Genomic DNA, 26,819 nt, shown 5'->3' with positions numbered 1-26,819 from the left:
TGAGTGAGTCAAAGTGTCGCAGTGGCTCATGTTAGCTTCTGCAGACATTCAGTGCAGGAAAAAGCTGGAGGAGGATACTGAAGGAGGTGAACCTGTGCAGCGGGAGTTCGTGCATTGGAAAAGGACCATTAAAAACCCAGGTGGCAGCAGTGTGTGTGTGCGTGTGTGTGTGTGGCCAGTGCAGGGCCCGTTTCATCAAGAACATTAAATTCTCTGCAACTTGCGCAGCAAAGTTAAAAATAAGCAGAGAACTGCTGCCGGTCTAATTACCCTGCCAGAAGGCATTTCTTGGATGATTATGGAGAGATTGTTTCTGGCATTCCTTTGCTACAAACTATGTGGTACGGTCCTTCTCTACTGGTAGAGGAGGAGTCTGGGTTCTGTTTATCAGGAGGATTCTTGAGTGACATCAGTCTGATACGCTCTGATGAAAATGAGTCTTGGCTCAAATTTCTGGGAATTTCAAATATTCTAAAGCAGTTTTTTTAAAAGAGGTGGTAATTTTGCTGAGGCGTGACCGCTAAAAAGTAGCTCTGTCGCACCGGATCTGGTTTGTTGACCTCGATGCTTCGTCTTCAGGTCTGCTTGGTGCTCAGGCCCGAAACCTCAGCGTGAACCAAAATAACTGAGTCATTCCCTATCTTTCTCCTGTGGTTGCTTGGCGATAACCACTTGCTTTTTCCTGCTATTCCATCTCTTTTTGCCAATTCACAGTCGCCCCAGCCAATACGCATGGGCGACTGCATATCTGCCCCCACTTGGTGTGCGTCACGACTGGTCCATCGCACTCATGTGCTAAACCTCAGCTCAGGACGCTGACGCACTGCGAGCGTTCAGAGCGTCGTCAGTCGGGCTTCTGCGGAGGAAGTGAGAAACCTCCAGGCGTTCAGAATGTCACTCATCAGGAGAGAACTGTGGAGTGGAGTGGAGTGGATCCGGGGGGACTGAAGAACCGTGGGGCAACGTGGGAGTAATCCAGGGTGGCATTAATCATGGAAAAAGTGGATGTCAGTAATAAGAGTGCTATTAAATTGTGCTTTGCCTAAGTCCTCAGTTTATTCAAACTTTTCTATATGTTGGCCAACGTAGAGAAGTTAATGTGACCACGGAGGAGTGAATTTCTGCCAAAACAAGTCAAAGAAGTTCGATTAATTTTACATCTTTGAGTGTAAGAGTGTAATATTCTCTAATCTTTAAAATGTCAGATTTTTTTTCCTACAAATGTCTGACTTTTCAATGTCAGAGAATATCCTAGTTTTAATATTGTAAATGTCTGCCTTTAATCATGGAAATGTTTTGTTTTTAAAAAAACTTTTTGACATCACAGAATCTCCATATTTTGTTCTTGCAAATACGTGAAAACGATGTTGAAATTTCCTCGTCTGCAGCCACATTACTTATAAACAGTGGTTCTAAAGGTTATATGTTTAAGGTTAAGGGGTGTGAATACTTTTGTAAAGCTTTTAGCACGTTGGTGTACTCTTACTTTCCTATCAGCACAGGTTCCATTAGGTAACATAGTGCATAAACTGGAACTGAAAGTCTTGCTTTCACCTCTGGATATTCTGGGCGACTCAGTTTAATTGAGTGGAAAATGACAAAATAAAGACACCTTAACTTTCTGTGGGTAATTTTTGAAAGCTTTTAAAAAAAGTGTGAAAAATACTTCAGTTTGAGAAAGTTGAGAATTATGATGCCAAATAATGTTATTCAAAATGTTTCTCTTTACTTCTACATTGTTTTTTTTTCTTTACACTCAGTTTGAAACGTGGCAGACAGAGGAAGTTAAGACCAAAGTAAACTCCTCTGTGTGAGCAGTAAGTGCAGAAACAATGTAGTTACGCTGCATCTGATCCCTCTTTTGAGCAGCGCTTCTCGCTCTCGCTCCTTTCACCTGCCTCCGACGCTAGTATCAGACTTTCACGCGGGCGAGAAGGAACAGGAACAGCTGCGCCTGTCGCCAGCCTGTCAGGTCCTGACAGAGGATCCTGAATCAGTCTGATTTTCTTAATCAAAGACATCCGCCGCTTTTGTTGCTGGAGCTCAGACTGCGAGCCAGCCTCCCAGTGATAAAACACATAACCACAAAGAGCTCTATTCTCCTGATACGGCCCCACACATAAAAAAAAAAAAAAAAAAGGCAATTTAAAACGTCAAATTCGTGGATAGGGTGTGACACGTGATGCGGCGTGCAGGAGAATACACTTCTTCCTGCCTTTATTGCCGTTCCAGCACCGCATACAGAAAGCAGGGGAAGAAGGGCTCAGAGGAGTTACTATTTAACTTTAGAAATGTTCATTCTCACTTTAAAATAAGACGAACGTGTTTTGACAGTCTGATGCGAATCCCGTTTCACACTCCATTGAACGCCGAGCGGCACTTTCACTCCAGCTTCCTGAATGCTATTCTTTTGGGGTGTAGAGGGAGGTGTGCGTGCTCGGTCTGAAAGGTGGGGAGCGTTAGTTTGGGGCGGGGGAAACAGGCTGACGGTGACCTTGAAAGGCCCGGCAAGGACTACTTTCTCATCTAGCGACCAATCAAAATGCGGCAACTCCGGCGTCTCTGGGGAGCCGTGAGGCTTGCTAGAGAATACCACTGATTGCCTGGAGAGCAGTGGCAAAAAATCCCAATCCTGTTCGCCGGTTCTCCTGGGACCTGTGGAACACTTTGCGCTGGCCTAGTTAAAGCCAGAGTTGAGCCGGTGTCTAAATGTGCTCGTTTACGTGATGAAGCGGCGTGCTCCATATTTGTCACCCGGTGTTTGTTTCAAACGCACAGCTGCAGCTTGGGGGGAGAAGGAGGAACGGGCGAGGGTCTTACCATGCCTATCAGGTATGGACTTCCTGCGTCACCCAGGAAATGAGAGGTGAAGCTCTGAATGGCGACTGCTGTGGCTCTCCGTGTGGGAATAACAACAAACTGCAGAGACGGGAAATAAGGTCAAGGTGAAGAAGGAGGTCACACCACCTGTAGGGTTCAGGCAACACTGTCAGAAACGGCCTGTTCACCTGCATACTCAATGCAGGTGAACAGGCGAAATAATTAAAAATAAAGAATTTATCTGGCTTACTGAAACTCTTATTATTTTATCTTTTTATTTTATAAACCCAAACACGTACAACTGTCGTTACATAATTCACACCAAATGATTTTCCGGAATTTTTTCACGCCACCGGAATGAAACTTTAATGAATTTAATCGTGTTTTTAGGACAATGACAATTGAAAAACACTACGTGACTAAAAAGATAAAAGGATAATGAAAACAGTTTTCAAACTTTGTCACTAATAAAGCTCTAAAAAGGTCAGTTTTTCTTCCAGCAATGTGCTGTATTCACTGTGACGACGGAGTGTTGGGTGAAATCTAAGTTTGGTCAAATTAAGCCAAAAAGTTAAATCAAACGCATCCATTCCCATGTGTTTCCCTTTCACGTTAAAGTTAAGAGCGGCTTCTTGTTGGCTGAATAAAACCGGAACAGAATACATTTAAGTTTGTGGCTCAGTGGGACTGAATGTAAAAAACAAATCAAGAGGTATGAATACTTTTGCATCTCACCCTATTAGGGTCAGAGTTCAGCCTTTATGGCTCAGTTATCAGTTTCTCCACTTAAACAATCGTTCCACTTACCATTAAAATGTCTGCCGTCAAAGCCCAGTTCACAAACAGCAGCATCTCTCCGATGAAGATGAAAACCTAAATGAAGACAAAGAGATTTCACTCCAAGAGCCGCCATTTTCCGCTGACATGACATGTAGACCAGGGAAGAGCTGGAGGATATTTCCATCGCTGCTTTGAGAACGGCTCTGGTTAAAAGTGGTTCGAAAACATGTTATTATAGCGCAGGCCCCGTAGATTATGTTGACATGCGGGCTTTCACTGAGCTGTACCCCACAGACTGAAAACCAGCTCGGGATGACAACAATTGTTTATTTTCGTCTCAAGATATTCAATGCGGGAAACGCTCTGGCGCTGCAATTTAAAATTACGTCCCTTCGGAATAGACAGAGCGAGTTATTTACTCTTCGAGTGACCTCGGACTGCATCACTGTACGTGCGGCTAGTTTCGTTCTTGACCGCTTGAATAATAAACACACCTAGAGGGGTTCGGTTGCGGTGGAATCTCATGTATCTGTACCGCCTGGTTTCATCTGAACCGCTTTAACACGGCCGACTGATGTGTGTTTCCTGTCGGGGAATAACCCCCTCTCTCTCTTTCTCGCTCCCTCTCTCGCCCGCCCGTCAGAGCGTCAGACCTGCAGTACAGCACAGAGAGAGAGAGAGCGATCCGGCAGGGTTTTGACAGCCGAGACATCAGACGGGTCCGCCCTGAGACCGACGCGTCGAGAGGAGCCGAGTTTCGTCTCGACAACAGCTGCGAGGGGTCGGCGGGCCTCGGCGGTGCAGCGCCGTTGGTTCCAGGCCGAGTCACGCCTTATAATACGACACATCTGTCAGCTCCTCGCAGTGAAACCCGACTCGCTCACTTACAACCGCAGCGGTGTGCGGCGATTTAATACGGTACAGCAGAGCACCGACGCCAGAGGTGAAGTCGCACGTTGCGAGCTGTTCGTCCCAGTCGAGGCACAGCATTATTTCTGAGCCAAACAATCTGGGCGTGATTAGCCGAATATTGCCCCTTTGTTGCACCTGACTTCTATTCCTGTCCGTCGGGATGAGCTGGGACCTATTTCTGCAACGCAGCGAGTGTTTAAAATTGAGTCGGACAGACGTGCGGCAGTGAAATGAGTGTGGATACGTCCGTAGCTGCAGTCTAATTGGCTGAGTCATGCTGCTGTCAAACACCTGATGAGTGTGCACCTTTGACACAATGGGAGTTCATGAAAATCTTACTTTGTTAAATCCAAATTATTATTCATTTCAGCCGTTATTTAATATTAGGAAACTAAATTAGAAGTTGCGAGACGGCTGCCGTATCTTTTCCGAAGCCGTTGAATGCATGCAGTATATCACTGCAGTGCTGCTGAGAGGCTTTAAATTATGCGTTTCAACTTTCCCTTTATCATTTCAACCGTCATATACAGTGGTTGCACAAGCTGCAGTTGTCAGAATGGGCTTAGAGTTTATGTGAACTGCTTGGATTCAGAATATAGATTTGGTTTTGCAGCATATGATTGAGGTCAGAGATGTTTCCAAAGCTTCATGTTGGCCTTCTTTATTCATTCCAAAGATGGATTTTATGTGTCCTGTTGGAACACTCTGCTGCATGCAGTAGACCCACAGCATGATGGTGCCACCACCGTACCAGACAGCTGCTACAGCGTTCTTAGGTAGTCTGGCGTTGAACATATTCTTGTTCGTGCGGAGTGTCTCAAACTTCTATACTATAAAGAAAATAATGGAATACGCTCTGAAGCAAGGTCTACGTTACAAAAAACACATTTAAATAAATGCTGCCAACTCAAATATAAAGAACTGGAAACATATGGGGATGTTTGTTAAGACAGTTGTCGTGTCGGGGTATATGCATAGTATTGGGACATATATAAAATTTCAAAAAGCCACAATAAATTTAAGCCAGTGTGCCTAAAGTTTTGTTTTTGAAATCCTTAAAGTTCTTTGTTACATCATAACTTATCCCTAGAAAATGAGATGTTCTGCCTTTAAAATCCCCAAATAAATATAATATTCATTCTCACGGGCACCTAGAAATAAAACAAAAAGCTGTTCACAAATCCAGTTCTGGGGAACAATGAGCAGCTCGACTTTCTAAGGTCGGCCACGGCCTGTCATTTAGGAAGTCTGTTTCTCTGACAGGCATGGGAAAATATTTCCCAGATATGCAGCTATAATACCGACCAGCACCTTGAGGGTCATTTCCTACTTCTTTGTAAGTGATAAGAACAAAATAATGTGTGCTTGCTAAGTCCAGACAGGATTGTTTCAAAGCCGTGATTGTGAAGTGGCGCCCTTTCCTGCTCCACAAGGCTGTCACACAGAGAATGCCATGCTGATGTGTTCATTAGATTATCCGCGGCTAACTGCAGCAGCTAGCTGAGGTCACGCTAAAGCTAACCTGCGACTGACACCAGTCATTACGCGGAGCAGCTCTCTGCCCCGGGGGGCCTGAGAAGAACTGGTGTCACTCTCGGTGTCCTCTTACAACTTTATTCAAACCTCAGTGAGCTTTTACAAGGTCTTCACCTGTTAGGCTGCTCACAGGACTGTCACTTTCAGCGTTCTGGCCCTGAGGTGAAACACCGTGACTCACGTATCACTCTGTGGGAGGACGGGACCCAGTTTCTGTCAGAGGAAACGAGAGAGATAAACTTACATAAGCTGCAATGATGCTGTTCTTGGCCACGACGAAGACGAGGCAGATGAAGATGGCAGAGCCCATCATGGTGACGGCGCACACCAGGGGGTCGGCCCGCGCCGTCTTACGGCGAAAGTAGCGCGTGACGGCGGCCCCTATGACCACGCCCAGCAGCCCAGTCGCGCAGGTGATGGCCCCGAAGATGAGACTGCAGGAAACAACCATGAGTAAGTGTTACGGTAGAGAGGGCTGCAACTAAAGATCGTTTCAGTAAATCGACTGTCCTCTGTGCTAATCGCTCAAAAACACTCCGCACATTCTGCAGATTTTTAACTTAAGCATTTAAAAGATGCAAATAAACAGGCAATTCAATTCCTGTTGTAAATAAGAAAATAAACATTGCATTGTCTAAAAAGCAGCAACACAGCAGCATTCCTTCAGCAATCTCTTGATTATTTGTGGCAACAGATGCATCTGCAGCTCAAAAATACTTCTAGCGTCAACATGTGTGGAGCTCGGCCCGTTCTGCTTGACGTTTTATCACTACAGTGTAGGGTTGATCTGATGATTAGTTTTTAATGACCAATTAACAACTGGACAGCAAAGATGAAGCTAAAACTGACACTCGAGAAATTCTGAGCAGAACATATTTACAGAAAAAGAAGATTTTTTTTATGTCAAATGCAAAATGTATTTATTTTTGTACAGCTTTTGCTTAATTACTGCTGTGATTATGTTTTATTTTCTTGTTAAGTCTCCAGTTAACGATTAACCAATTTACTAAACTAGTTTATGTTTATCTCAATAATCTTCATCAGGAATAATCCCACTAATCATTTCATCCCTAAAGGTAGATCCTATAGTTCAAATGGCATCGTATCGCCTGTAGGTATTTTACCCGTAGCGGGAGTCAAACAGAAGCCTCTCCACCCGACGTCTCACCTGTTTTTGCTGCTGCAAACTTTACTCGTGCAGGGTTCGATTTCCCTCTGCACCACCTGCGCTCGGTACAGGTAGATGGGAATCAGCATTCCAAACGCGCCCGTGGCAAAGGACACGGCTGATGTCGCCAAGGTGGAGAACACGTAGCTCCGGCTGGCGGGGAGGAAAACACAAAAATCACAGGGGGCACAGGAAGACAAAAATAAACTAAGCTCCTGTTACACTTTATACAGCACCAGGCTTCCTTATCGCTCCAATAATATTTGGCCAACATCCTTATGGTGCAGCTCCAGGGAAATATCTGCATCTACAAGTTGATTGTTACCCCGAGACGAGCTTTAATCTCAACTGGACCTCAAAATAATATGTTGAATTTTCTAGTAGAGATTAAGGTGTGCACCTGTGATGTTCCAACACATCACCATGGTTACACTGATCCAGATATTGACATATTAAAGCAAATATGAATTATATGCATCAAGCCACTGCTTCGTGACAGTTCTGAACATGTTCTGCAGACATTTTGATATTTCTGGAAAGCTGTTTTATAAAAAAAAAAAAAGACGACACACTTACTGATTTGTTATGGAATCTCATTAAAAATAGATGTGATGATAAATGGACTAGTAGCCTGGTAATAAGTTTTACATTTGAACTGCCCTGTTGGGAGGTTGGCGACAGAAACATTTTATTTCTTTTTCGATCGGTGAACGCACCATAAATAAGCTCCACCAGGTTATGCTAACTACAACACTCTTTGGTGTAGAAGTTGTTACAAAGAAAAGAAGACTGTTTTCAGGATCAGAAAGAAGAAGTACAACAAGGACGCTGTTCAGCGAGGATTTTTGCTCATGCTTTTTTTTTACCTTTGTACAGTTGATGATGCGTAACTGTGGCAACAAGGTATTATTATAAGATGTATGATATTAGTCACCAAATGCAAATTCCCTTTTTTGATTGGATTAAATTTTATTTAAACTCAATTGAATTGACTGGTATTGAATTGAAATTAAGTGCAGGAATGCAAGAGGAAATGTTGGCAATTGTTTCGAAGTCTCACAATTCAGGTAACGGTCAGTTTAGAAAACAGATTCTGTGATTTTTATTAGTAATGAAAAAAACAAACACATTAATTCAGCTAATCATACAAATCGCTAAGATACTAAATACAGCTTTAAATGCAAACTGTCTAATAACTTGATCTTATTTTAAGATAATATTGAAATCCTTGTTAATTTTGGAATGGGAAATCGGTCACAAAAATCTCTAATTGGTGCTCATCTGCTGTCAGGACAGTCGCCGATTAACCAGCTCCTCCATCCAAAACATCCAACCAAAACCGAAGCAAGCAACCAAACCCCCACGCCCCCCACACACCGCTGCACGATGGTGCAAAGCCTTACTTCTTGGCGAGGGCCTTCATGTCGCTGAGCCACGTCTGGGAGGGCGACATGCGTCCATCTATCTGATCTGCGCAGCCTCTCTTCGGGTCAGGCACAAAGAGCAGGATCAGAGCGCCCACAGTGACACCTATGAACGGGGACACCTGACGAGACGAGAAATCAATCGGTCAGTGTGGTACACAGAGAGACCCTGTGTGGGCTGTGATCATGCTAACACACGGCGCTAGGAGCCGTTTCATGGGAGGGGGGTTAAACCATGTGATGGGGGACAAAGAAGTGTGTGTGAATGCGCTCTGAATGCGAGGCCGCTGTTTGCCGATACGCCTCACATCTTATACAAGCCTTATGAAACTAAGAGCATTCCCTTCGCTCACTCTACTGGCACTCAGTGTGCGTGTGTGTTCCTGCGTAGGTGTGGGTTGTATACAGCAGACTAAACAAGCTTTCTGGCTTTGAAAGCTGCTTTGTAAGCAGGAGTGACTCTCGCAGGTGCCCATCTGCTCCGATCTTTACTGCCGTGCTTTCTGGCTTGTGTGATTGCAGGTTTGTACCCGAGTCGGTCTGTGTCTGGGAGACACAAAGACGAGAAGTTGGGACGAGATTTGTTTGAGTAATCCCAGCTACCAACCAGAGCGAAGGCAATACGTGTCAGGGGAAATTAATGTCAAGCATTCGGCGGCTCATTAAAAGCCGTTTTTATAGGTGCCCATACAATGAAGAAATGCGTACATGTGAGTATTAAGCTATGATGCAACCTCTGTTTGTTGGAATTTGTTGATGCGCTTTCAAAATAAAGTGTTTACTGAATTTGATCTTCCCGAAGTGAAATATTGAATGTTTTTTTGCATTTTGTCAGGCTGAAAACACAATTTTTACGAGTCAGAGATGAAAACCCATCACTGCAAGAAATCAATGAAAAAATCGTGTTTGAGGCTATGTAGAGCTGAGGCACACTGAAAAAAAAGAATACAACTTCAACTTAAAATAAATGTCTTATTTAGTCACAAATAACTGAGTGAAGGTTGTCAAACTTACTTTGTTTACATTTGTTTAACTTGAAAACTTCATAAATGAACTCAGTTTGATTCCTTTTGGTGAATTAATGCGATATATTTAAGTCGCTTGTTGTTTCAGTGTAGCAGCTCTGGTCAGATGATGCTAAAATTAATCTTTTTGACCTACATGCAAATTGTTGTGTTGAAACAACAGACAGAAACTCGGTTAAGAAGAAGAAGAAGCTCCGATAGCAGCAAGTAAGTGTTTGTACAAAGTATTTAGCTAAATGAACATAAATGCCACACTTTCTTTGCTTTAAGCTATTTCAATACATCAGTTATCTTCCTTCTACTTCAATATGATGAGCTACTTTGAGTCGGCCTATTAAATAAAAGGGTTTTGTTATTTTTGCCTTCACAGTCAATCAGTGAGACAACAGAAGTCTGTGACCTTTGACCCGCAGTCCCACAAGACCCATTAGGCACTTCCTGTTTGACCTAGGGCAATCGCACAAATTAGCAGACGATATATATCTATTTTATTTAATTTTTTTTGTTGCCATTTCACTCCATTGACTTTTTCAGGAAGGTAGCTGGAAAACACCGGACAAAAACAAAAGGAAGTGCTGCTACCTTTTTTTTAAAATCTTTGTTTAAACAGGATATGGCCACACAGAAAACGTTTCATGTCTCGGTATTTGTCTTCCTCTGCATGCCACGGCGCTGATTAATCGACTTTGAGATCGTTGTATTGGAATGTCGTTGTGACTGCGTTGGAACAAATTTCCCCCTCCATTACCCACTCCAAAGTTTGTTATGTTTTTTAACGTCTAGAGACAAAAAACAAATGGAACTTCCTGTCCCCCAAGTCGTCACGTCCAGGATCGCTTTCCCACTTTCTGAGAACGTTAATGCCTTCCTTTAAACGTTGGTCCGTTCGCAAGGAAACAAGGTCATAATTTGTTTTAACGATTTTAAAAGCCGACGCTGAAGTCGACGGTTCCGGTGGAGTCCCGTTGGACCTTTCATTGGTCTTTTCCATTATGGCTGCTATTCCTTATAGAGCACTTCATGCATTCAGTGGATTCTACAACAGCGATAAACAATCCTAATTTAACACTAATCACCAGAATTCATGTGGTTTATGCAACAGTATCACCTTTTAATTTAAAGGTTTGTATCAGCAAAATAACACACAAAACAAACAAACCACTGACATGAACATATTGGCAAATTTGAACGCCTCATTTTAGTTTTGAACTCAACAGAAAAACCCTCAACACATCTGATGGTAAAATCTTTGGAAGTGCTTCTGCAAGAAGAGGGGGAAGTGACACTAATGATTGTGACAGTTGTTCGGCCTCTAACTTTGTGTTGTGTCATTTTCCCAGTAAAGACGCAGCCAGGATGGACTCTGAATCCAGAAATAACCCCTGGCGTTTCTGTCCCCGCTGACCCAAGATCCATAACAAGTCCCTGCAGCCAATCAGAGACCCTTCATCTGTATTTGTGGACATGTTTTTTTTTTTTTTCTCCCCCCACTCCGGAGGCTGATGATGAAGATGACGATAAACTTACCCTTAATGCCCAGTGCCAGTCCTCAGCGGCGTCCTTGGCACTGGAGCCCAGGATGTAACCCATGCCGCTGCAGGAAGGGGGGGGGGGAAGGGCGACACAAACATTGCACATTAGCAACAAAAGCCCACTCCACTTAACGCAATTATCTACAAAGAGCAAAGAGTTGACCTGAGCCCGTCATTAGCATCACTTAAGCCTACGCTGCTCTCTTCCTGTTTGTTCTCTGGCTAAAGTTGTAAGATCAGACGTGGGATTGATGTTAACACCAGCAGTCAGACGACTAGCAGTTGGTCTGTTTGTGGCTGCGTGATCAGGAGATGTAACCAGAAACTGCAAAACTGAATCTGAACTACAGAATTCAACTTTTAAGATTTTCTGACCACATGCAGACGTTATTTTGGTTTTTATCACCGAGCAGAACACATTTATTGGCGTTCCTCCTTCAGAGTTTGGCAGTAACTAGTTATATTTACTCAGTTGCAGTTACATGAGTAATTTCTTTGCGTATTTGCTGCACCTTTTGCTTTTACTTGAGGAATTTTAATATGCCGCACTGGTACTTTTACATCTAGGTTGATTCAGCTTCGTGTTTCAGGTCTTTATCTTATTAAAAGATGGATTAATGCCACATTTTCATTTATTCTCTGGTGTAAAATAGTTTAGTATTTTAAAGAGCAAATGAACTGGCTTCCTAGGGTCTTTGGAAGGAACCCAGGCCCACAGCATCACAGATCCTCCATCGTACCTAGCAGTGGGAATGAGGTGCTGGTCATCCTTCGCTTCATGCCATCCAGATTTGGAGTGATTGCTGCATATAATCTCAATCTCATCTGTTTAATTGCCAGTAGAGTTAATCTACCCCATTTACAAATGTTTTCGTTTGTTAACGGTGGGTGGGTTTTCATATCTGACATACGGTGGGTGGGTTTTCATATCTGACGTGCTTTCTCAACAGCCTGCTGGCTCTAGATCGCATATATCAGTTGTCATGGAAACCCAGTGACCCTGAAGCTCCACAGCACTTTTTTTAAAAATAGCGTTTGGTTTAACTTCCCTAAAACCTGTCTGGATGATTAATGTGCATTCTTTAACTCTATTTTATTGCAGGTGCGATGCCTCTGAGTGGGAGTTACTGTGTCTTACTGCAACATGGCAACAGATTAATGATTAATAGCAGCCAAGACCTCAGCAGGGCTTTCTTATCGATAATAGCCGCAGATCATCCTTAACCAGATTTGCGCACACTCAAAAGGAAAACACTGAAGCTGTTTATGCGTGTGTTTCCAAGGTTAGCCCACCAAAAATAACAGAGCAGTGTAAACTTTATCCAGGCAACACGCAGTATTTCCAGTGAGTGACTAACGGCCTGTCTTATCAGAGTCAGCTCAGAGCGCACGTTTGGAAAGTTCAACACCGTTGATAAAAACCCGAGTCTGAAAAAAAAAAAAAAAAAATGAAATAAATAATAAAATCACACTCCCAACGATCGCTGTCATGGCACACAAATATCAGCCAGGGGAGCCAAGACTAAAAAAAAAAAACAAGGAAAACGGCGGTAAAGTCAATTTCCTTTGAATCTGATCTGATTCCTCGGGTCATTTCCTGGAAACAGCCCGAGCACTTCAGTAAAAACAAGCAAGTGGGAGACTGGACGGGAGGTTTGACGGCTCGTTTCTGAAGTCAAGCCTTTAACCTTCTATTGTTCGCGCCACTGGGCAGCTTACAGTGACCAGGATGTTCAGGGGAGCAACGACACGACCACTTGGAGGGCAGCTGTCTCTCCTGTCTCATTGTCTCCTATAGGAATGTAAGAACTGATGTTTGCAGTGAAGGAAATTAGTTATGTAACGGCTTACCTCCGTGTTTTAACTGGAAATAATCTGAAGTGACAGGTTATGTAATTACAGAATTTATCACCATGAGGATGTTTATGATGCTAGAGAAACTGCAGCACGTCTGTCCTTCCTATTAAGGGACTGAGCGTGCAGGAGACGGTAAACAACCTGCATGTTGCAGCTCAAACTCGTTATTGTGCACTGAGAGACTCAACTGACTCCCAGGATCCAGCACATTTCATAATTTGGCTTCATTTCTTTTCTGAAAAAAAAAAAAGGCTTTGGATTTGTGCTTATTAATGCGTCATACTCCCACACCTTCGCATTACACCTAAAAAAACTAAAAAAATATTTAAAAAATTGCCTCCACCTAAGATTCTATTAGAGCATTACACAGCTAACAGCCAGGATTCAATTTTTTTGCCCTGAAAGTGTTTTGAGTTCAATATCCAGGGTTTCCCCCAGTGTATCATAAGCCTGGCGGGCCACCAGGCTTTACTTGTGCCCCCACCAGGCTAACAGCATTGTCTCTTTAAAATGTTTGCATTTTTTAAGACTTTATAGTTGGTGTTCAGGTGTTAATCTTTCAATCTTTCAGTAACACATAATTATCAAGTCATATTTTCAAATTTCCTGTCAACTTTAAAAAATTTTTTAACTCAAAAACATGGCGGGCAGCTGGACGAATGACTGCTGAGTGCCTCAACCACCAGCCTTAGCAAGTTTTCTGGGTGAAACCTTGAATATCTGATTAAATAATTACAAGTTCAGGCCTACAATTTAGAGTTTTTGCAGTATATTGAATCCATTGCAATATGTGCATCTCAATAATTTAAAAATATCACGATGCAGTTGAGTGCTTAATCCAAGAATGTTAATGGAAAATTGAGTGTAGGAAAAAGGTGTTCAGCTAACAAGGTAACACTGGTTAGCTGCATTTTGAGGTTAGAGTAGGTTGAAAATTCTGAATTAAGCAACATTTTCATGGAGGTATGTCCTGTAAAATTCCAATTTTTGGTATTTTTCTTTTTTTTTTATGTTGACTCTGTAAGAGTTTCACTTTCTGACTTGGATCAATGGGGGGGAAAACGGTTGCACTGTTTCATCATGTACCAATTCGCCGCGATGCACTTACTATCCCAGCGGGATGGCCAGGTAGAAGACGGAGAGCATGATGGTGCGGCTGTTGCTTGTGTACAGGTCTCCTATGATGGTGGGAGAGATGGCAGAGTAGCTGGACTCGCCGATGCCCACCAGTCCCCTGGAGAGCACAAATAGCCAGTAGTGCTGCAGAGAAAACAGAGAAGGAAAAGAAGCAAAAAGAAAAAGAAAATCAATCGATAAGCTCTGTGGAGCGCAGCAGGTAATCTGTCTCTCTGAACACAATGTCAAACAAAACACATTTTTCATCTTATTTAAGACTCTTTCCACCTCCAAGCTTTCTTCCTAAGCAAATTCTTTATGACTAAAGCTTTTCCTCCTTTTTGTATATGTACTGTAACTTAAACTATAAAATTTGCTTTTTTAGTCTTATAGTTACAACATTAGACCTCCCAAATTGTACAAATTAAGTGTAAATAAGTACAAACTCGATTTTTCAGAGATAGACTGAACAGAATAAATTTATTCACTAACTCTCTCCTTGTGATGCTTTGGTTTCTCCCTCCACACCAACATTGCCTCAGTTTAAAACATTGATCAGCATGACTGCAGATTTTTTTATTTTTTTAAATTGCGAAAATGTAGAATGATACACAAGTACTCCTTTGACACAAACCTGTGACATTAAAATATGATTTCATTCAGTGGCATTATCTGATGTCACAAAGTGGAGAAAAAGGTGAAGAGTTTTAAAAGCTTCTTATTCATAGGAACCTGCGTAGGTAGCTGGATTGTCAACTGTTTCCATAGCAACCACTATTCACAGAATGTAGGTTTCCATGTCTGCCTGCAAAGCTGCAAAGAAATCTCACCCCCCCTCCCCCCTTCTACTCACTCCCAACACACACACACACACACACACACACACACACACACACACACACACACACACACACCGTGAGCTGACGCAAGCCTCACACACTGGTAATAAAACATATCTTGAACTGGTTGAACACCATTATACAGCTCCTTGTGTCAATTAAAAACTGAACTGTCTGATTAATCTTCCACTGCTCTCAAACTTAGCACAGTGTATTTTTATGTCCTCTGTTGACACTTGTTGTGACACCAGGTGGCCGCTATGTGATGAGGGATAAACGTTTCAGCAGAGTAAGAAGCCTCAGAGCTGACCTGAGTTCCCAGCTGACACCTCAGGCTTTTGTGCTGGTTGAAGTCCGGGACACGGGGTCATGAGGTCACGCTCAAAGAGACGGCAAACATTCTCTAGTGGCTACACTGTACACACCCTCTTGTAAAACGACACTCAAGAGATTCCCCCCTACAGCCCGTAAAGCCCCTCTGCTGTTGTAGTCGAGTGTGTTGTTGTCACTGATAAATGTGCACAGGTTTTCAAGGCAGCTTTTACACCAATCGGGTTTGTAATACTGAATTTGAGTGGTTGTGAGAAATACCCCACCTAGCTCTCACCGCTGCAGCTACATCTGCGTCTGGGTGCTTAAAAAGATTCATTCGCGATCTATTTTCTTCCTTCAGTGGCCCGGTGTTTAGTGGAATCATGATGGCAGCTTTTCTTGTGTGGTTGCAGCCGCACCATATCATCGGGGTTTGGACCAAAAATGCTAGCAGCACACCAAAGAGCTCCGAATGATGCCAGAAAACGCCACAGATATTTGGCTTGGAAATTGTTAAAGTGACTTCACAACAAAGACCGACTTCAAAGATATGAAAGAAAAGGTTTAGAAAAAAAAGTTTAATTATTATTGTTTTACAAACTTAAACTGAGCTACATTCTAAAAAGCTAAATGAAAGGAAATGCTAATAAGCCAATTCCTAATATGAGCTCTATGCTTTTCGGACAAATGTTTGTCAGGTGTTTTCAGGTTTGTTATGTTCACTGGAACCTTTGACACAGTAATATCAGCTACATGCTAATATGAGCTAAATGCTAATATGAGATTCATGCTAGCTTGAGCTACTGGCTTATATTTGGACAAACGTTTAACAGATAAGCAATAGGTTCACTATGGTCACTGGAATCTTTTTCTGGCGTTTGTTGTTATTTTGACTTTTATAATTATTTTATTCCTATTTTAATTATTATTTTCCCAGGAATTCTCTTTTATAAGGGCAGAGAAACTATGACTTTATAAAACAAGTGGACATTGACAAAAAATGTTTAGATCTTCTTTCTTTAACCCTTTTAGAAAAACTCACTCATTCACTTGTCTACTTAAAACTACAAAGGTTTTGAATAATATTTTATTCAAGTTTACTTGTCAAATTGTTTCTTCTCGTTAGTTTAACTGCAGCACTTTGTGAAGCTACAGCTAACTCCACTAAGTATAAACCTGGATGGCAGCTAGAATCAAGTAGTGATTTTTCAAAGGTCATGGCTGTAATTATTTAAAATCAATTAGCTCATCTATAGTATTGATATGTTTTGTTAGCAAACATTCCACTTGCATTAAGTCTCACTATCACAGCGTATAGATTCTTAAATTTGGATTAAAAAAAGAAGAAGTTAGAGTACAATATATTGTTGTTTTTAACTAAAGATGTTCTGTTTTTTTTAACCTTTTTGTCCATCTGCAGCCTGCCGTATCAACCTGCCCTGATTTACTGCAGGCTGCACCTCTGTTCACCTGCGCTGCCCTTATCCATTCAGTCTTCTGTATAGAGGCGCTTCAAGTGATTCCCCTACGTTTGACCTCTCAATCAATGTTTAATTAGCACATTTTTATATTTAGCCCATTCTGAAAGGGAAAAACAAACTCCTTACGACCTATTTTAGTCACAAATAGTTTGAATCACAACGAGCCTCAAGAGTGTTTTTGGCAGTCAAACTGCAGGCTATTAAACAATAAAATCTGTCAACTCCCATAAAAGAAGAAACACGACTGCTTAAGAAATTGTCCTCCACACTTTTCATTTAACATCCTTTGAAACTAATCTTGGATTCTAACGAAGAAAGCCGAAAATTGCAGAGAAAAATGAGAGCAAACTAAAGAGGTGCAGATTCCTGCACGAAGAGGTGTTTCGCTGCAAGCCTCGCAGTCGGGCGCGTGGAGCAGCAGATGTGTTTCTAATTACAGAAAAGTGATTGTTTCAATTGCTACCCACTGCATTCATGCAGAAAACCGTGTGGCGTCGGTGGACTTCTGCTACATAAGATCCGGACTACAAATCTGCCTGAAAATCCAAGCAGAAAAAAAATAGCCTGCAGTCTCCTAAATGCGTAATAACAGGCATCAGTTATAAGTGGTCGTTAACGTTTCCTTACATGATGTATATTCAATCCCTCAGTGGGTTGGTCCGGTTACGTAACAGGTAACCAGCCTGGTTTTATTTGACTGGAACAAGCTTGTCCACATTCTGCATCCTATATGGCATCTGTCAGAGACCCTTGACACAAGCAGTCAGGCCTTATTTTCCTGTTGTTCATCCCTCAACAGGCAAGAGTCTGCAATTTTAGCTCAGAGCGGATGAGTCTGAGGAGGATTTCCATCAAAGTGTGGCCTCCTGAGACCGTCCGCCATCTCTGCGCTGTCAATCCCATCGACAAATCTGAAGAGCCACGGCAGCGAGCCGGCTTACTCGCCAGAGACACAACGCTGCAGGACTCCGTAATGCTGCTTTGCAGACGTGTCGTGTGCTGCGCGTTAACGTAACTAACTCGGCCCTTAATGCCACACATCCATTTCTGCAGAAATTCAATCTGGGGTGAACATCAGGTCTACCTAGCTGGACCATCCACACATTTATTGGGCAATGAAACGGCACGGCCTTATCTTCCGCAAGACTGTAATTGATACAACTCTGAGGGATGACCCTTCATTAGCCTACTGGCTGGCAGCCAGTGAGATAGAGAGAGGAGGACAGCGAGGGAAGGCTGCAGACTTAAAGAACGTCTTCAAAGGCGAAGCTGCTGTCTGACTTAATGAGCGTGTCATTTCATCTCGCTTGCCTTAACATCGAGCATATCCAGATCACAACAGACTAATTAGCCCATCACTGTCCGGGGGAAGACGTCTGACAGAGCGACGCCGGGGGGAGAAGGAAAAGTGGGGGAGGAGGGGAGGCTTCCCGGCTGCCACTGACCGGCGGTTTCCGTGAGAGCGGGAGCTACGCCGTACCTCTTTGCCGATGAACGAGCTCAACATGGTCACGGTAGACCAGAAGAAAATGCCACCGCTCAGGATGATCCTTCTGTTGAAGCGGTCGCCCATGTAACCGAAGATGGGAACAGCCACCATGAAGCTGCAGATGAAGACTGTGGAGGGAAAGAAAGGAGATGTTACTTTGGTTGCAGTCAAGGAGCCAGAAATGACAGGCATTTATTATTTACCGCTGTTAGGTTTGTTGGTCTGCACAGCAACAAACCTAACAGGCTCTTAAAAAGAACTTGACTGAAGTCTGTGTGGCAATATGAAGTAGAAAATAACAGAGCTGCCCCTCCCCCACTTGTTGCTTTACACTGGTAGCTAGAAGAAGGTCACAACACATTTTCTTGACTCATAACAAGGACATATTTGGAAGTTTCTGGTCACTTGCAACAAATAAAACCATTCAAACTAAAAGAGGACGGTAGCCTGACGTATTGGCCACTTAAGCTTTTGTAATACATTAAAAATATTATGCAAATAAGCAAAAATTGCAGTTTCTTTTTCTTAAGAAAAATAAACATTGCGTTGCCTAAAATGAAATAACAAAGCATTCCTTTAGTGATCATTTGCAGCAAAGGATGCTTCTGTAGCTAACAAAAATAAATAAATGTTCTAACATCAACATGTGAGAAGCTGAGCTCTTTCTGCTCGTTTTAACATCAACAGTGTGGGGCTGATCTGTTTTTAGGATTAACCAAACAACAATTAACAAGGTGCATAATAGATTTTTTTACTTTTATTTTTTTACCAAATTTGGACCAAGTGAAACTAAAACCATGCTACTTGAGAAGTTCTGGGGTAGAACATGTTTTTTTTATCTTAAAAACGAAATGTGCGTCTTTTGTGTAGAGTTTTGGCTTAATTACTGCTGTGTTGTTCTTTCAGTAAATTGCCTTTTTAAACTCCGAGTACTCCACTAAACGATCAATCGATTACTAAATTAGTTAACGATTATTTAAAAAACTGATTCATCATGATTAATATAACTAATATTTACAAATGTTTATTCTATAGAGCAAAACCACAACAAAAAAATGTTAAAACAACTTCTAAATATAAGTTTACATTTTTATCTTTTGCTTAAATTCATGTACCAAAACATTTAAAAAATAAATGCAGTAGATAACATAATTATACCTGCCATAACATTTTACAGCATTGCAGCAGCAGTCGAAATAAAAGCTGGCTTTCCGTTTTAAGTAAGCGATTCGATGATGTCGTGGCTTTTTGGTTAACATTTAGGTGAAAACTGAGATATTTTCATCATACCGACAGAATCTCATACCAGCTTATGCCTGTGCAGGTATTTTGTTACTTTGTTGCTTCATTGTGCACTTTGTTGTGAAAGTTCCCCCCCCCAAAAAAAAAAAAATCCCAGCTGAGCTGAGCAAACTGTTTCCAGCTCCCTGGACGACTTATTAAGTCAGGACCGGTCCGGTTCAGATCAGCTGTGAGACAGCGGCACGCCAGAGACACTGACAAGGACTGCCAGAGGACGCCCCTCACAGGGATCACATTATACTTCACCTACACTTATTACGAGTACCTCAGCATGAGAGCATTAAACGCAGAGCACTGATAAGGCCATTTGCGGGTGATTAGATTTATGAAGACAAACGGCGGAGATAAAAATGAAGTGTTCCAGAGATGCAGCCTCCCGCAGTAGCCCCCTTAAGGAGTCACGGGGTGAAAAAAGTGACAGAATCAGGCTGCAAGTGTCACCATCAAACTAAATAAAGAGAGCTGTGGACGGTTTTTAGAGGGGGATCTGGGAACATGTCAGGGTTTAATGTAAAACAGCTGGAATTATAATTATTCAAACCAGATCTGAAGCCGTTTAAAGCGATACATCAGGCAGCAGCGGCGCTGCAGATGAAGAGGACCTCTGCTCCTGCTCCCCCATAAATAATTCCTGCCTTAATTTCGTACAAGCGAACTTATGTTTCAGTTAAACGAGCACAAGCGCTCCTCTAATTGCAACAACCTGGCTGTACTTGGACAGCTACGCCCGTGTTGTGGAGGCAACATATATGAAGAAAATCCAAACATAAGTAAGGAGTTTTAAAGCAGAGTTCAGGTTTTTTTTTGTGTGTACGCAGAGCAAAAAAAAAAAAAAAAAAAAAAAGGGGCAGAAATGTTGCCCTTGACAGCGCCGGGGTAAACTGGGGAAGTGTTGTGTCATATCATCAGACTAAACATACAGAGGAGGAACGCAGAGGGACAGATGAGAGAGCAAAATGAGGAGGAGGAGGAGGAAGGGTTGGGGGTCTCGTTACATAAGATAGAGGCATCGCAGTCCCACAGCTGCTGAGTCCAACCCGCAGGATAACAGACAATAATCAGATTATAGAAGCTGTCGTTTTCAACATGTGATATTCTGGTGTAATAAAACAAAGAAGAGAAAGGATATCCATTTAAAAATCTATTTTTAGGAGAACAGTTACTTAACATAATAAAATCTTTTTATATAACATCGTGGCAGGTATTTAGATTAGTCACTGCACACTTTGATGCTCATGGTATTCATGGAGCATTTGTTAGTTAAATAAGAAGAGTTGTTAATAAGCTCTCTGGTTGTATTTTTTTAAAGGAATAAGATCAAATAAAATACTTTGTACCTTTTATAGCATTTGCCTGTGTACAAAATGATGTTGTGCTTCTTTTAAATCTACAAACATAAACAAAAACATATATTTACACTTTTTGATTGTTCTCCGAAAGACCAAACTGCTTACATGTCAAAGTGTTTGCCACTAAATTTGATTTAATCTTTATGAAGCAAAAAAGAATAATTATCCAAAAATAACAAAATAAAACAAGCAGGAGATGCTACATTTATGTAAATACTAATAGGTTTCATACCTTTTAGATAATTTATGCAAGAGGTTTAAAAAAAAAAATCAGTTTTCAGCATTTGAGCTGCAAAACACAAAAAAAGACACCATGGTCCAATTTTGATCTGATTTATTGGGAGACAATAACATTATAGATATGAACCTACCCTTTTAACATCAATGCTGTTATTTTAATGACAGAAAAATCTCATATTAGAAAACTGATATTAAAACAAACTGATATCTAATTTGGTTTACTAATATTTTTTACAGGACATTGGGGTTGTGTTTGCCTTTAAAGGGTCATTACGTAACAAGTATTGAGCAGCTCTTGGATGTGACGTCTGTCGACATTCATTAAAACACACTAAGTTCACTGCTGAGTGACGGCCAGTTTTCTTAAATGATTTGTGTCAACTCAGCCTGAAGCCACATCACTGCAGGACATATTCTAGCTCACACACACACATTCACATGTTTAATGGTGGATTCTGCAGTCAAGATAAGACATGGGAGAGGTCACCAATCATCCACCACCAGCTGGTCCACGTGAGTTTTAATGAGCTGGCCAATGCCACTGTCAACAGTATCAGATTTTTTGTGTTGTTTTTCCTACTGGAAGTCATTAGGAGGCACAAATGTCACCACCCACGAGTGTTTGCATGACTGAGAGAGTGTGTGCGAGTGTGTGTGCGTGTGGTACATCCTGTAATTTGTTGATTTTCTTTTCATTCTCTTGAGCCACATTATCACCTCATAACGATGTCATCACATGCAAATGAAGTCAGGTTTTGACAGTCTAATCACGTTCATCTTTCCTTAAACTGTATTATTTTCAGATTAAAAGAAGAACAGACTACAGGGAAACAGATAAGGCCACATCTGAGTAACTCAAGACAAAACAAATATTATATATATATATATATAAAAACACTTTTGGGCCAAGTTTTCACAACACCTCTGTGTGGGAACTGCCAGTGTTTTCAATGTTGATTGGGGAGAAATGTTCCACGTTTAGAAAGACACCTTGAATTCGGTGCAGTTGTCATGCCAAGCCACTATATGGCGCTATGATCTTATGATGTCATTGAAACACGTTTTCATCTCTCAAAGACTCTGAAGACCGGAAACGTATAAACAAGCGACGGGCTCGCAATGAAAATGTTACGGTGTCACTAAAGAGCCTTAGTTGTACGTAGAGCCACAGCTAAGAACTGGATTTAAACTCCTGTGACAGTAAAGAAATCTCTCTTTTGAATAGCTACCATCACCTCCCATTAGAATGCAAAGGTTTTTGTTTAGATGCCTAAATTGAAAAGAAACAGACAAACCCTTCTGAAGAAAGAGCATTCCTTCCTACATGGAATCAAACCAAAGGTTAACTAGTGAAGTTATCATCTATGATCTCATTCCAGAGCGCCTGGAATGAGTGTTGAGACTGACAGCGAAGCATGTGCCCTGCACAAACACAGAAGCATGTTGGTGTGAAATTTGCGTTTAAAACAAATAAGCAACAGAAAGGTTTTTTTGTGGGGAGGTCTTCTGAAGTCAACAGTTGAGGGTTCTTCCTACATGAGGCTGCCTCAGAGACCTAAAACCTATGTTATACCTGTAACAGACCAGGACATGTCCTGTCATCATAAAGACTCTGTAGGAAGTAGCGGCGCTCAAACTGACGCTAAACGGTCCCGTCTGTGACCCTCTAAAACTGCTTAAAAATATCTCAACTTTTCAAAGAAATAGTGAAGAATTTTTGAAGCGATTACAAAATTGTGACCTACTCTCTGAACTTCTTCAGTTTCACGTTGTGGTCTTTCTTGGATTAGATGTTAGCTTTAGCCTCCAGAACAGCTAATATGCACTAAATGAATAACGTGCGTAACACGTTGAAAATGGCTGTCAGTGACTTCTTCTTCCATATTTATTGTTGAATTCCTTTAGATTGAGGCATGATGTGTTGACTTTTGAGGTGTTTAGCCTACTTCATGCTGTCAAACTGGTTTACAGGTCATCCAGTAGTCAGACCAAGGTGTGGCTAGTAAAACTGAACTCGCCTTTAAAAGACAAATGTAGTTAATCAGAGTTAATTCCGGATTTAACAAAGAGGGACATCACTTTTCCACGTAGGTCCAAGGTGGTTTGAATCGCTATTAGATTAAAAGAAAAAAAAATCTATTAAAACCACACTTTGCATTTACTTGTATCAGTCTAGTATTAAAACTACTTAGATTATCTGATTTATTACATTAGCTTGATTATCTCATTTAGGTGTAAGAGAAACAGCAAAAAAACGTTTTTTTAAAATCTTGTTAGAAAATGTATTCTTTACCTTTAACAAAGCTAATTAAGCATGTTCAACAAATCAGGATTTCTAAAGTCTCTTCACAATTCCGCTGTAAGAGGCCGTCCAGTATGGTTAAAGGTGGTCTAGCTAGTTTTAAATGACACATTCCTGAGTCATCTGTCATCTTGATGCCGTTCCTTCATATTTTCAGCAGCGGAGCACAACAAAGACACATCCATGTGATCGATGCAGCAGAAGAGATTCAGATCTTATTCTTACAAAAAATAATGTCGCAAATGCGGAGCAGGACGAGATGATACCTGGAATACAGTGAGTCAGGAAAAACAACTGGGTTTTTTTTATAAGGAAATGATTAGACCATCTGGTTTGTGTTGAGCAATTAATTTTGATTATCACAGCATGTAATATTACAACCATCAAACAAAAAGGACATTATTGTTTCCCATTGTGCATGTAAATAAACAGTGTGGTACTTATTTCTAGATGCATTGGCACAAAACAACGGTGGACTAAGTTTAAGTGAGGATGCGGTGCTGGCCTAATGATGGAGACCAGTGACCTCACGTACCTCTCGGCGAACTGACTCAACTGTACACTGCAACTCAAACAAGCCCTACAGTATCAGCTCCCATCCTGCCATTATCATTAGGCTTATGTAACAAACATTGGCCTCGCTATTAGCCCGACAAACACGGATTCCTCGCCTTTTAAAAGCCATTGTTTACAGGTCGTGACGAATTGGAAATTCCTCAACGGTGACTCGAAAGGGATGTTTGGAGGTGAATTATTGTGCAGTAATAATAATAATAATAATAATCCGGTGGTAAATTTAGGGAGTACTTACTGTAACATTTGAAAGTTGTGTAAAGCTTTCCGGACAATGGTGTTTTTAATCGCTTAAGACTTTAAAGCTTGCGTAGAGCAAACAGGTTAATCATTTCATATAATGCAGAAAATAGCTGGACTCTCGGTTATGTACTTGTGACTATGCCTGGGTCATATACTGGTAACACGACTCAGGCATGTTACCTGAAAGTGTCAGAAAATTGCAGAACAGTAAAAAGAAAAAAAACCGGCCTCACCATCCCTACAGATTTAACGAGACGCTAAAAACATGTCAGCAAAATCCCCAACCTGATGCTGTTGCTTCCATTCACCTGGCTAAAAGAAAACTTATACATGTTTTGCTTTATTTATATGAAAGAAATTTTTTTTTACTGTTTAGAAACAAAAAACACAAACAAACAGAGACAGTGTGGAAATAAAAGAGCTTCACCGGCCAGTATTTTTTAATGAAACACTTTTAACAATACAGCTAGCAAGTTAGCATCTTTTGTAAGCAGGCTAGCTGCATGAGCTAACTAAAGCTAACTTGTGAAACTAGTAAGCATTGATGTTATATACAATAAGTGTGTTTATTCTGTTTTTATTTTAGCTCGTGTATAAAATTACTGTTTTCCTATTTAAAAAAACAACAACTCTTCCTTCATATTTGTACATTTAAGCTCGAAACTGTTTTACTTTAAGTCGTCACACTGTGAGAATCTCGCGCCTTCCCGTGACAAAGCAACCTATTTTCAGTTTCACGTTCACCTCTATTCACCTCGATTCTGTTCATTACTTTTATGGACAGAATTTCTAGTCGCAGCCGAGGTGTTGAGAGGATCCGTTTTGGTGGCCTTAGGATCGCATCTCTGCTTTTTGCGGATGATGTGGTCCTGTTGGCTTCATCGGAACGTGATCTACAGCTCTCACTGTAGCGGTTCGCAGCCGAGTATGAAGCGGCCGGGATGAGGCTCAGTGCCTCCAAATCCGAGGCCATGGTCTTGAGCTGGAAAAGGGTAGAGTGCCTTCTCCGGGTCAGGGGGGTCGTCCTGCCTCAAGTGGAGGAGTTTAAGTATCTGGGGATCTTGTTCACGAATGAGGGAAGAAGGGAACGGGAGATCGACAGGCGGATTGGGGCAGCGTCTACTGTGAAGCGGGCGCTGTACCGGTCTGTAGTGGTGAAGAGAGAGCTGAGCCAAAAAGCGAAGCTCTCGATTTACCGGTCGATCTACGTTCCCACCCTCATCTATGGTCATGAGCTTTGGGTCATGACCGAAAGAACGAGATCACGGGTACAAGCGGCCGAAATGGGTTTCCTCCGCAGGGTGGCTGGGCTCTCCCTTAGAGATAGGGTGAGAAGCTCGGTCATCCGGGAGGGACTCAGAGTAGAGCCGCTGCTCCTCCACGTCGAGAGGAGCCAGTTGAGGTGGCTCGGGCATCTGGTCAGGATGCCTCCTGGACGCCTCTCTGGTGAGGTGTTCCGGGCACGTCCCACCGGGAGGAGACCTCAGGGAAGACCCAGGACATGCTGGAGGGATTACGTCTCTCGGCTGGCCTGGGAACACCTTGGGATTCCCCCGGAGGAGCTGGAAGAAGTGGCTGGGGAGAGGGAAGTCTGGGCCTCCCTTCTGAAGCTGCTGCCCCCGCGACCCGACCCCGGATAAGCGGAAGAAAATGGATGGATGGATGGACGTTCACCTCTAGCGAAAGAGCCAAAATAATATTATTCAAATTCCTAATGAGACGCCGAGCATTTTTCTCACAGACTATGTGTGAATCAGTTACCTGGAAGGACGGACACCCGAGTCTGGTATTCGGGTGTAACATTACTGTGCAGCTGCAGCGGCGCTAGTCACAGGTTAATCATCTTGTCATCCCTGGCAGAGGGACATGACGGAGAAAAGAGCACCAATGAAAGCAGCAGTTAGCTGATGCTGATAGGCAGACTCAGCTACAAGACGCTAAAAAAGCCAATTAGAGCTAGATGTGCCACCTTCAATTTTAATTACTAATCACCGTTATTATTTATTATCCATCGTTGTAAGTGGCACCCTGTTGATGGAAAAACATCAACAGGTTTTCTTATCAACATGTGTTGATGTTTTTCGGAGAATGGCAGGGAATTCCTTTATTGAGCTTCAAGTTATATTTGATCTTGTACGTTAATTAAATATTTATCCATTTCTTGTTCTTGTTTTTATATGTGAGGGTGATACTGCCGTTTTAAAACCTTGAATTCAGTCCGAATTGTAGTTCTATTATCTGTACTGAACGCTTATGTACTGTGGTTTCTTGAGCTCAAAGAAACTCCATTAGGGGACAATAAAAATACCCTACCTTATCTTATTTTTATGATAAGGTAAAGATAAGATATTCTTTTTATTCTTTAAGATATAAAGAATATCTTAACTTATCTTTATACCTTGTTGTTCTTCCGAAGCTTGGATTCAAACCAGCCCCGTTTAATCAAATTCTAGTTTGTTTGCTTAGAAAGTCCAGGTAATTTGGGGAAGAATAGATGAAAGTTGCTCATGTCTTCCTCT

The 26,819-nt window shown here is 41.8% G+C and overlaps 1 protein-coding gene across 10 annotated transcripts in view; it reads right to left on the bottom strand.

Moving 5' to 3' along the window:
* spns2 (SPNS lysolipid transporter 2, sphingosine-1-phosphate) overlaps nucleotides 1–26,819 on the bottom strand; it is a 78,905-nt gene that overhangs the window by 15,807 nt on the left and 36,279 nt on the right. For all 10 annotated transcript variants that reach the window (XM_081615148.1, XM_081615140.1, XM_081615143.1 and 7 more), the window contains 8 exons: nucleotides 18,283–18,419; nucleotides 14,163–14,314; nucleotides 11,193–11,259; nucleotides 8,620–8,762; nucleotides 7,217–7,369; nucleotides 6,293–6,482; nucleotides 3,628–3,693; nucleotides 2,821–2,919 (listed from right to left, as the gene is read on the bottom strand). In XM_081615148.1, coding sequence (XP_081471274.1) covers nucleotides 2,821–2,919; nucleotides 3,628–3,693; nucleotides 6,293–6,482; nucleotides 7,217–7,369; nucleotides 8,620–8,762; nucleotides 11,193–11,259; nucleotides 14,163–14,314; nucleotides 18,283–18,419 — 1,007 coding nt within the window. The remainder of the gene's footprint in view (nucleotides 1–2,820; nucleotides 2,920–3,627; nucleotides 3,694–6,292; nucleotides 6,483–7,216; nucleotides 7,370–8,619; nucleotides 8,763–11,192; nucleotides 11,260–14,162; nucleotides 14,315–18,282; nucleotides 18,420–26,819) is intronic.

This window comes from Poecilia reticulata, chromosome 14, assembly GCF_904066995.2.
Source record: "Poecilia reticulata chromosome 14, P_reticulata-male-v2, whole genome shotgun sequence".
Classification (NCBI taxonomy): domain Eukaryota; kingdom Metazoa; phylum Chordata; class Actinopteri; order Cyprinodontiformes; family Poeciliidae; genus Poecilia; species Poecilia reticulata.
Note: the sequence above shows the minus strand (reverse complement) of the source record. Positions and strands in the feature narration are given on the sequence as shown.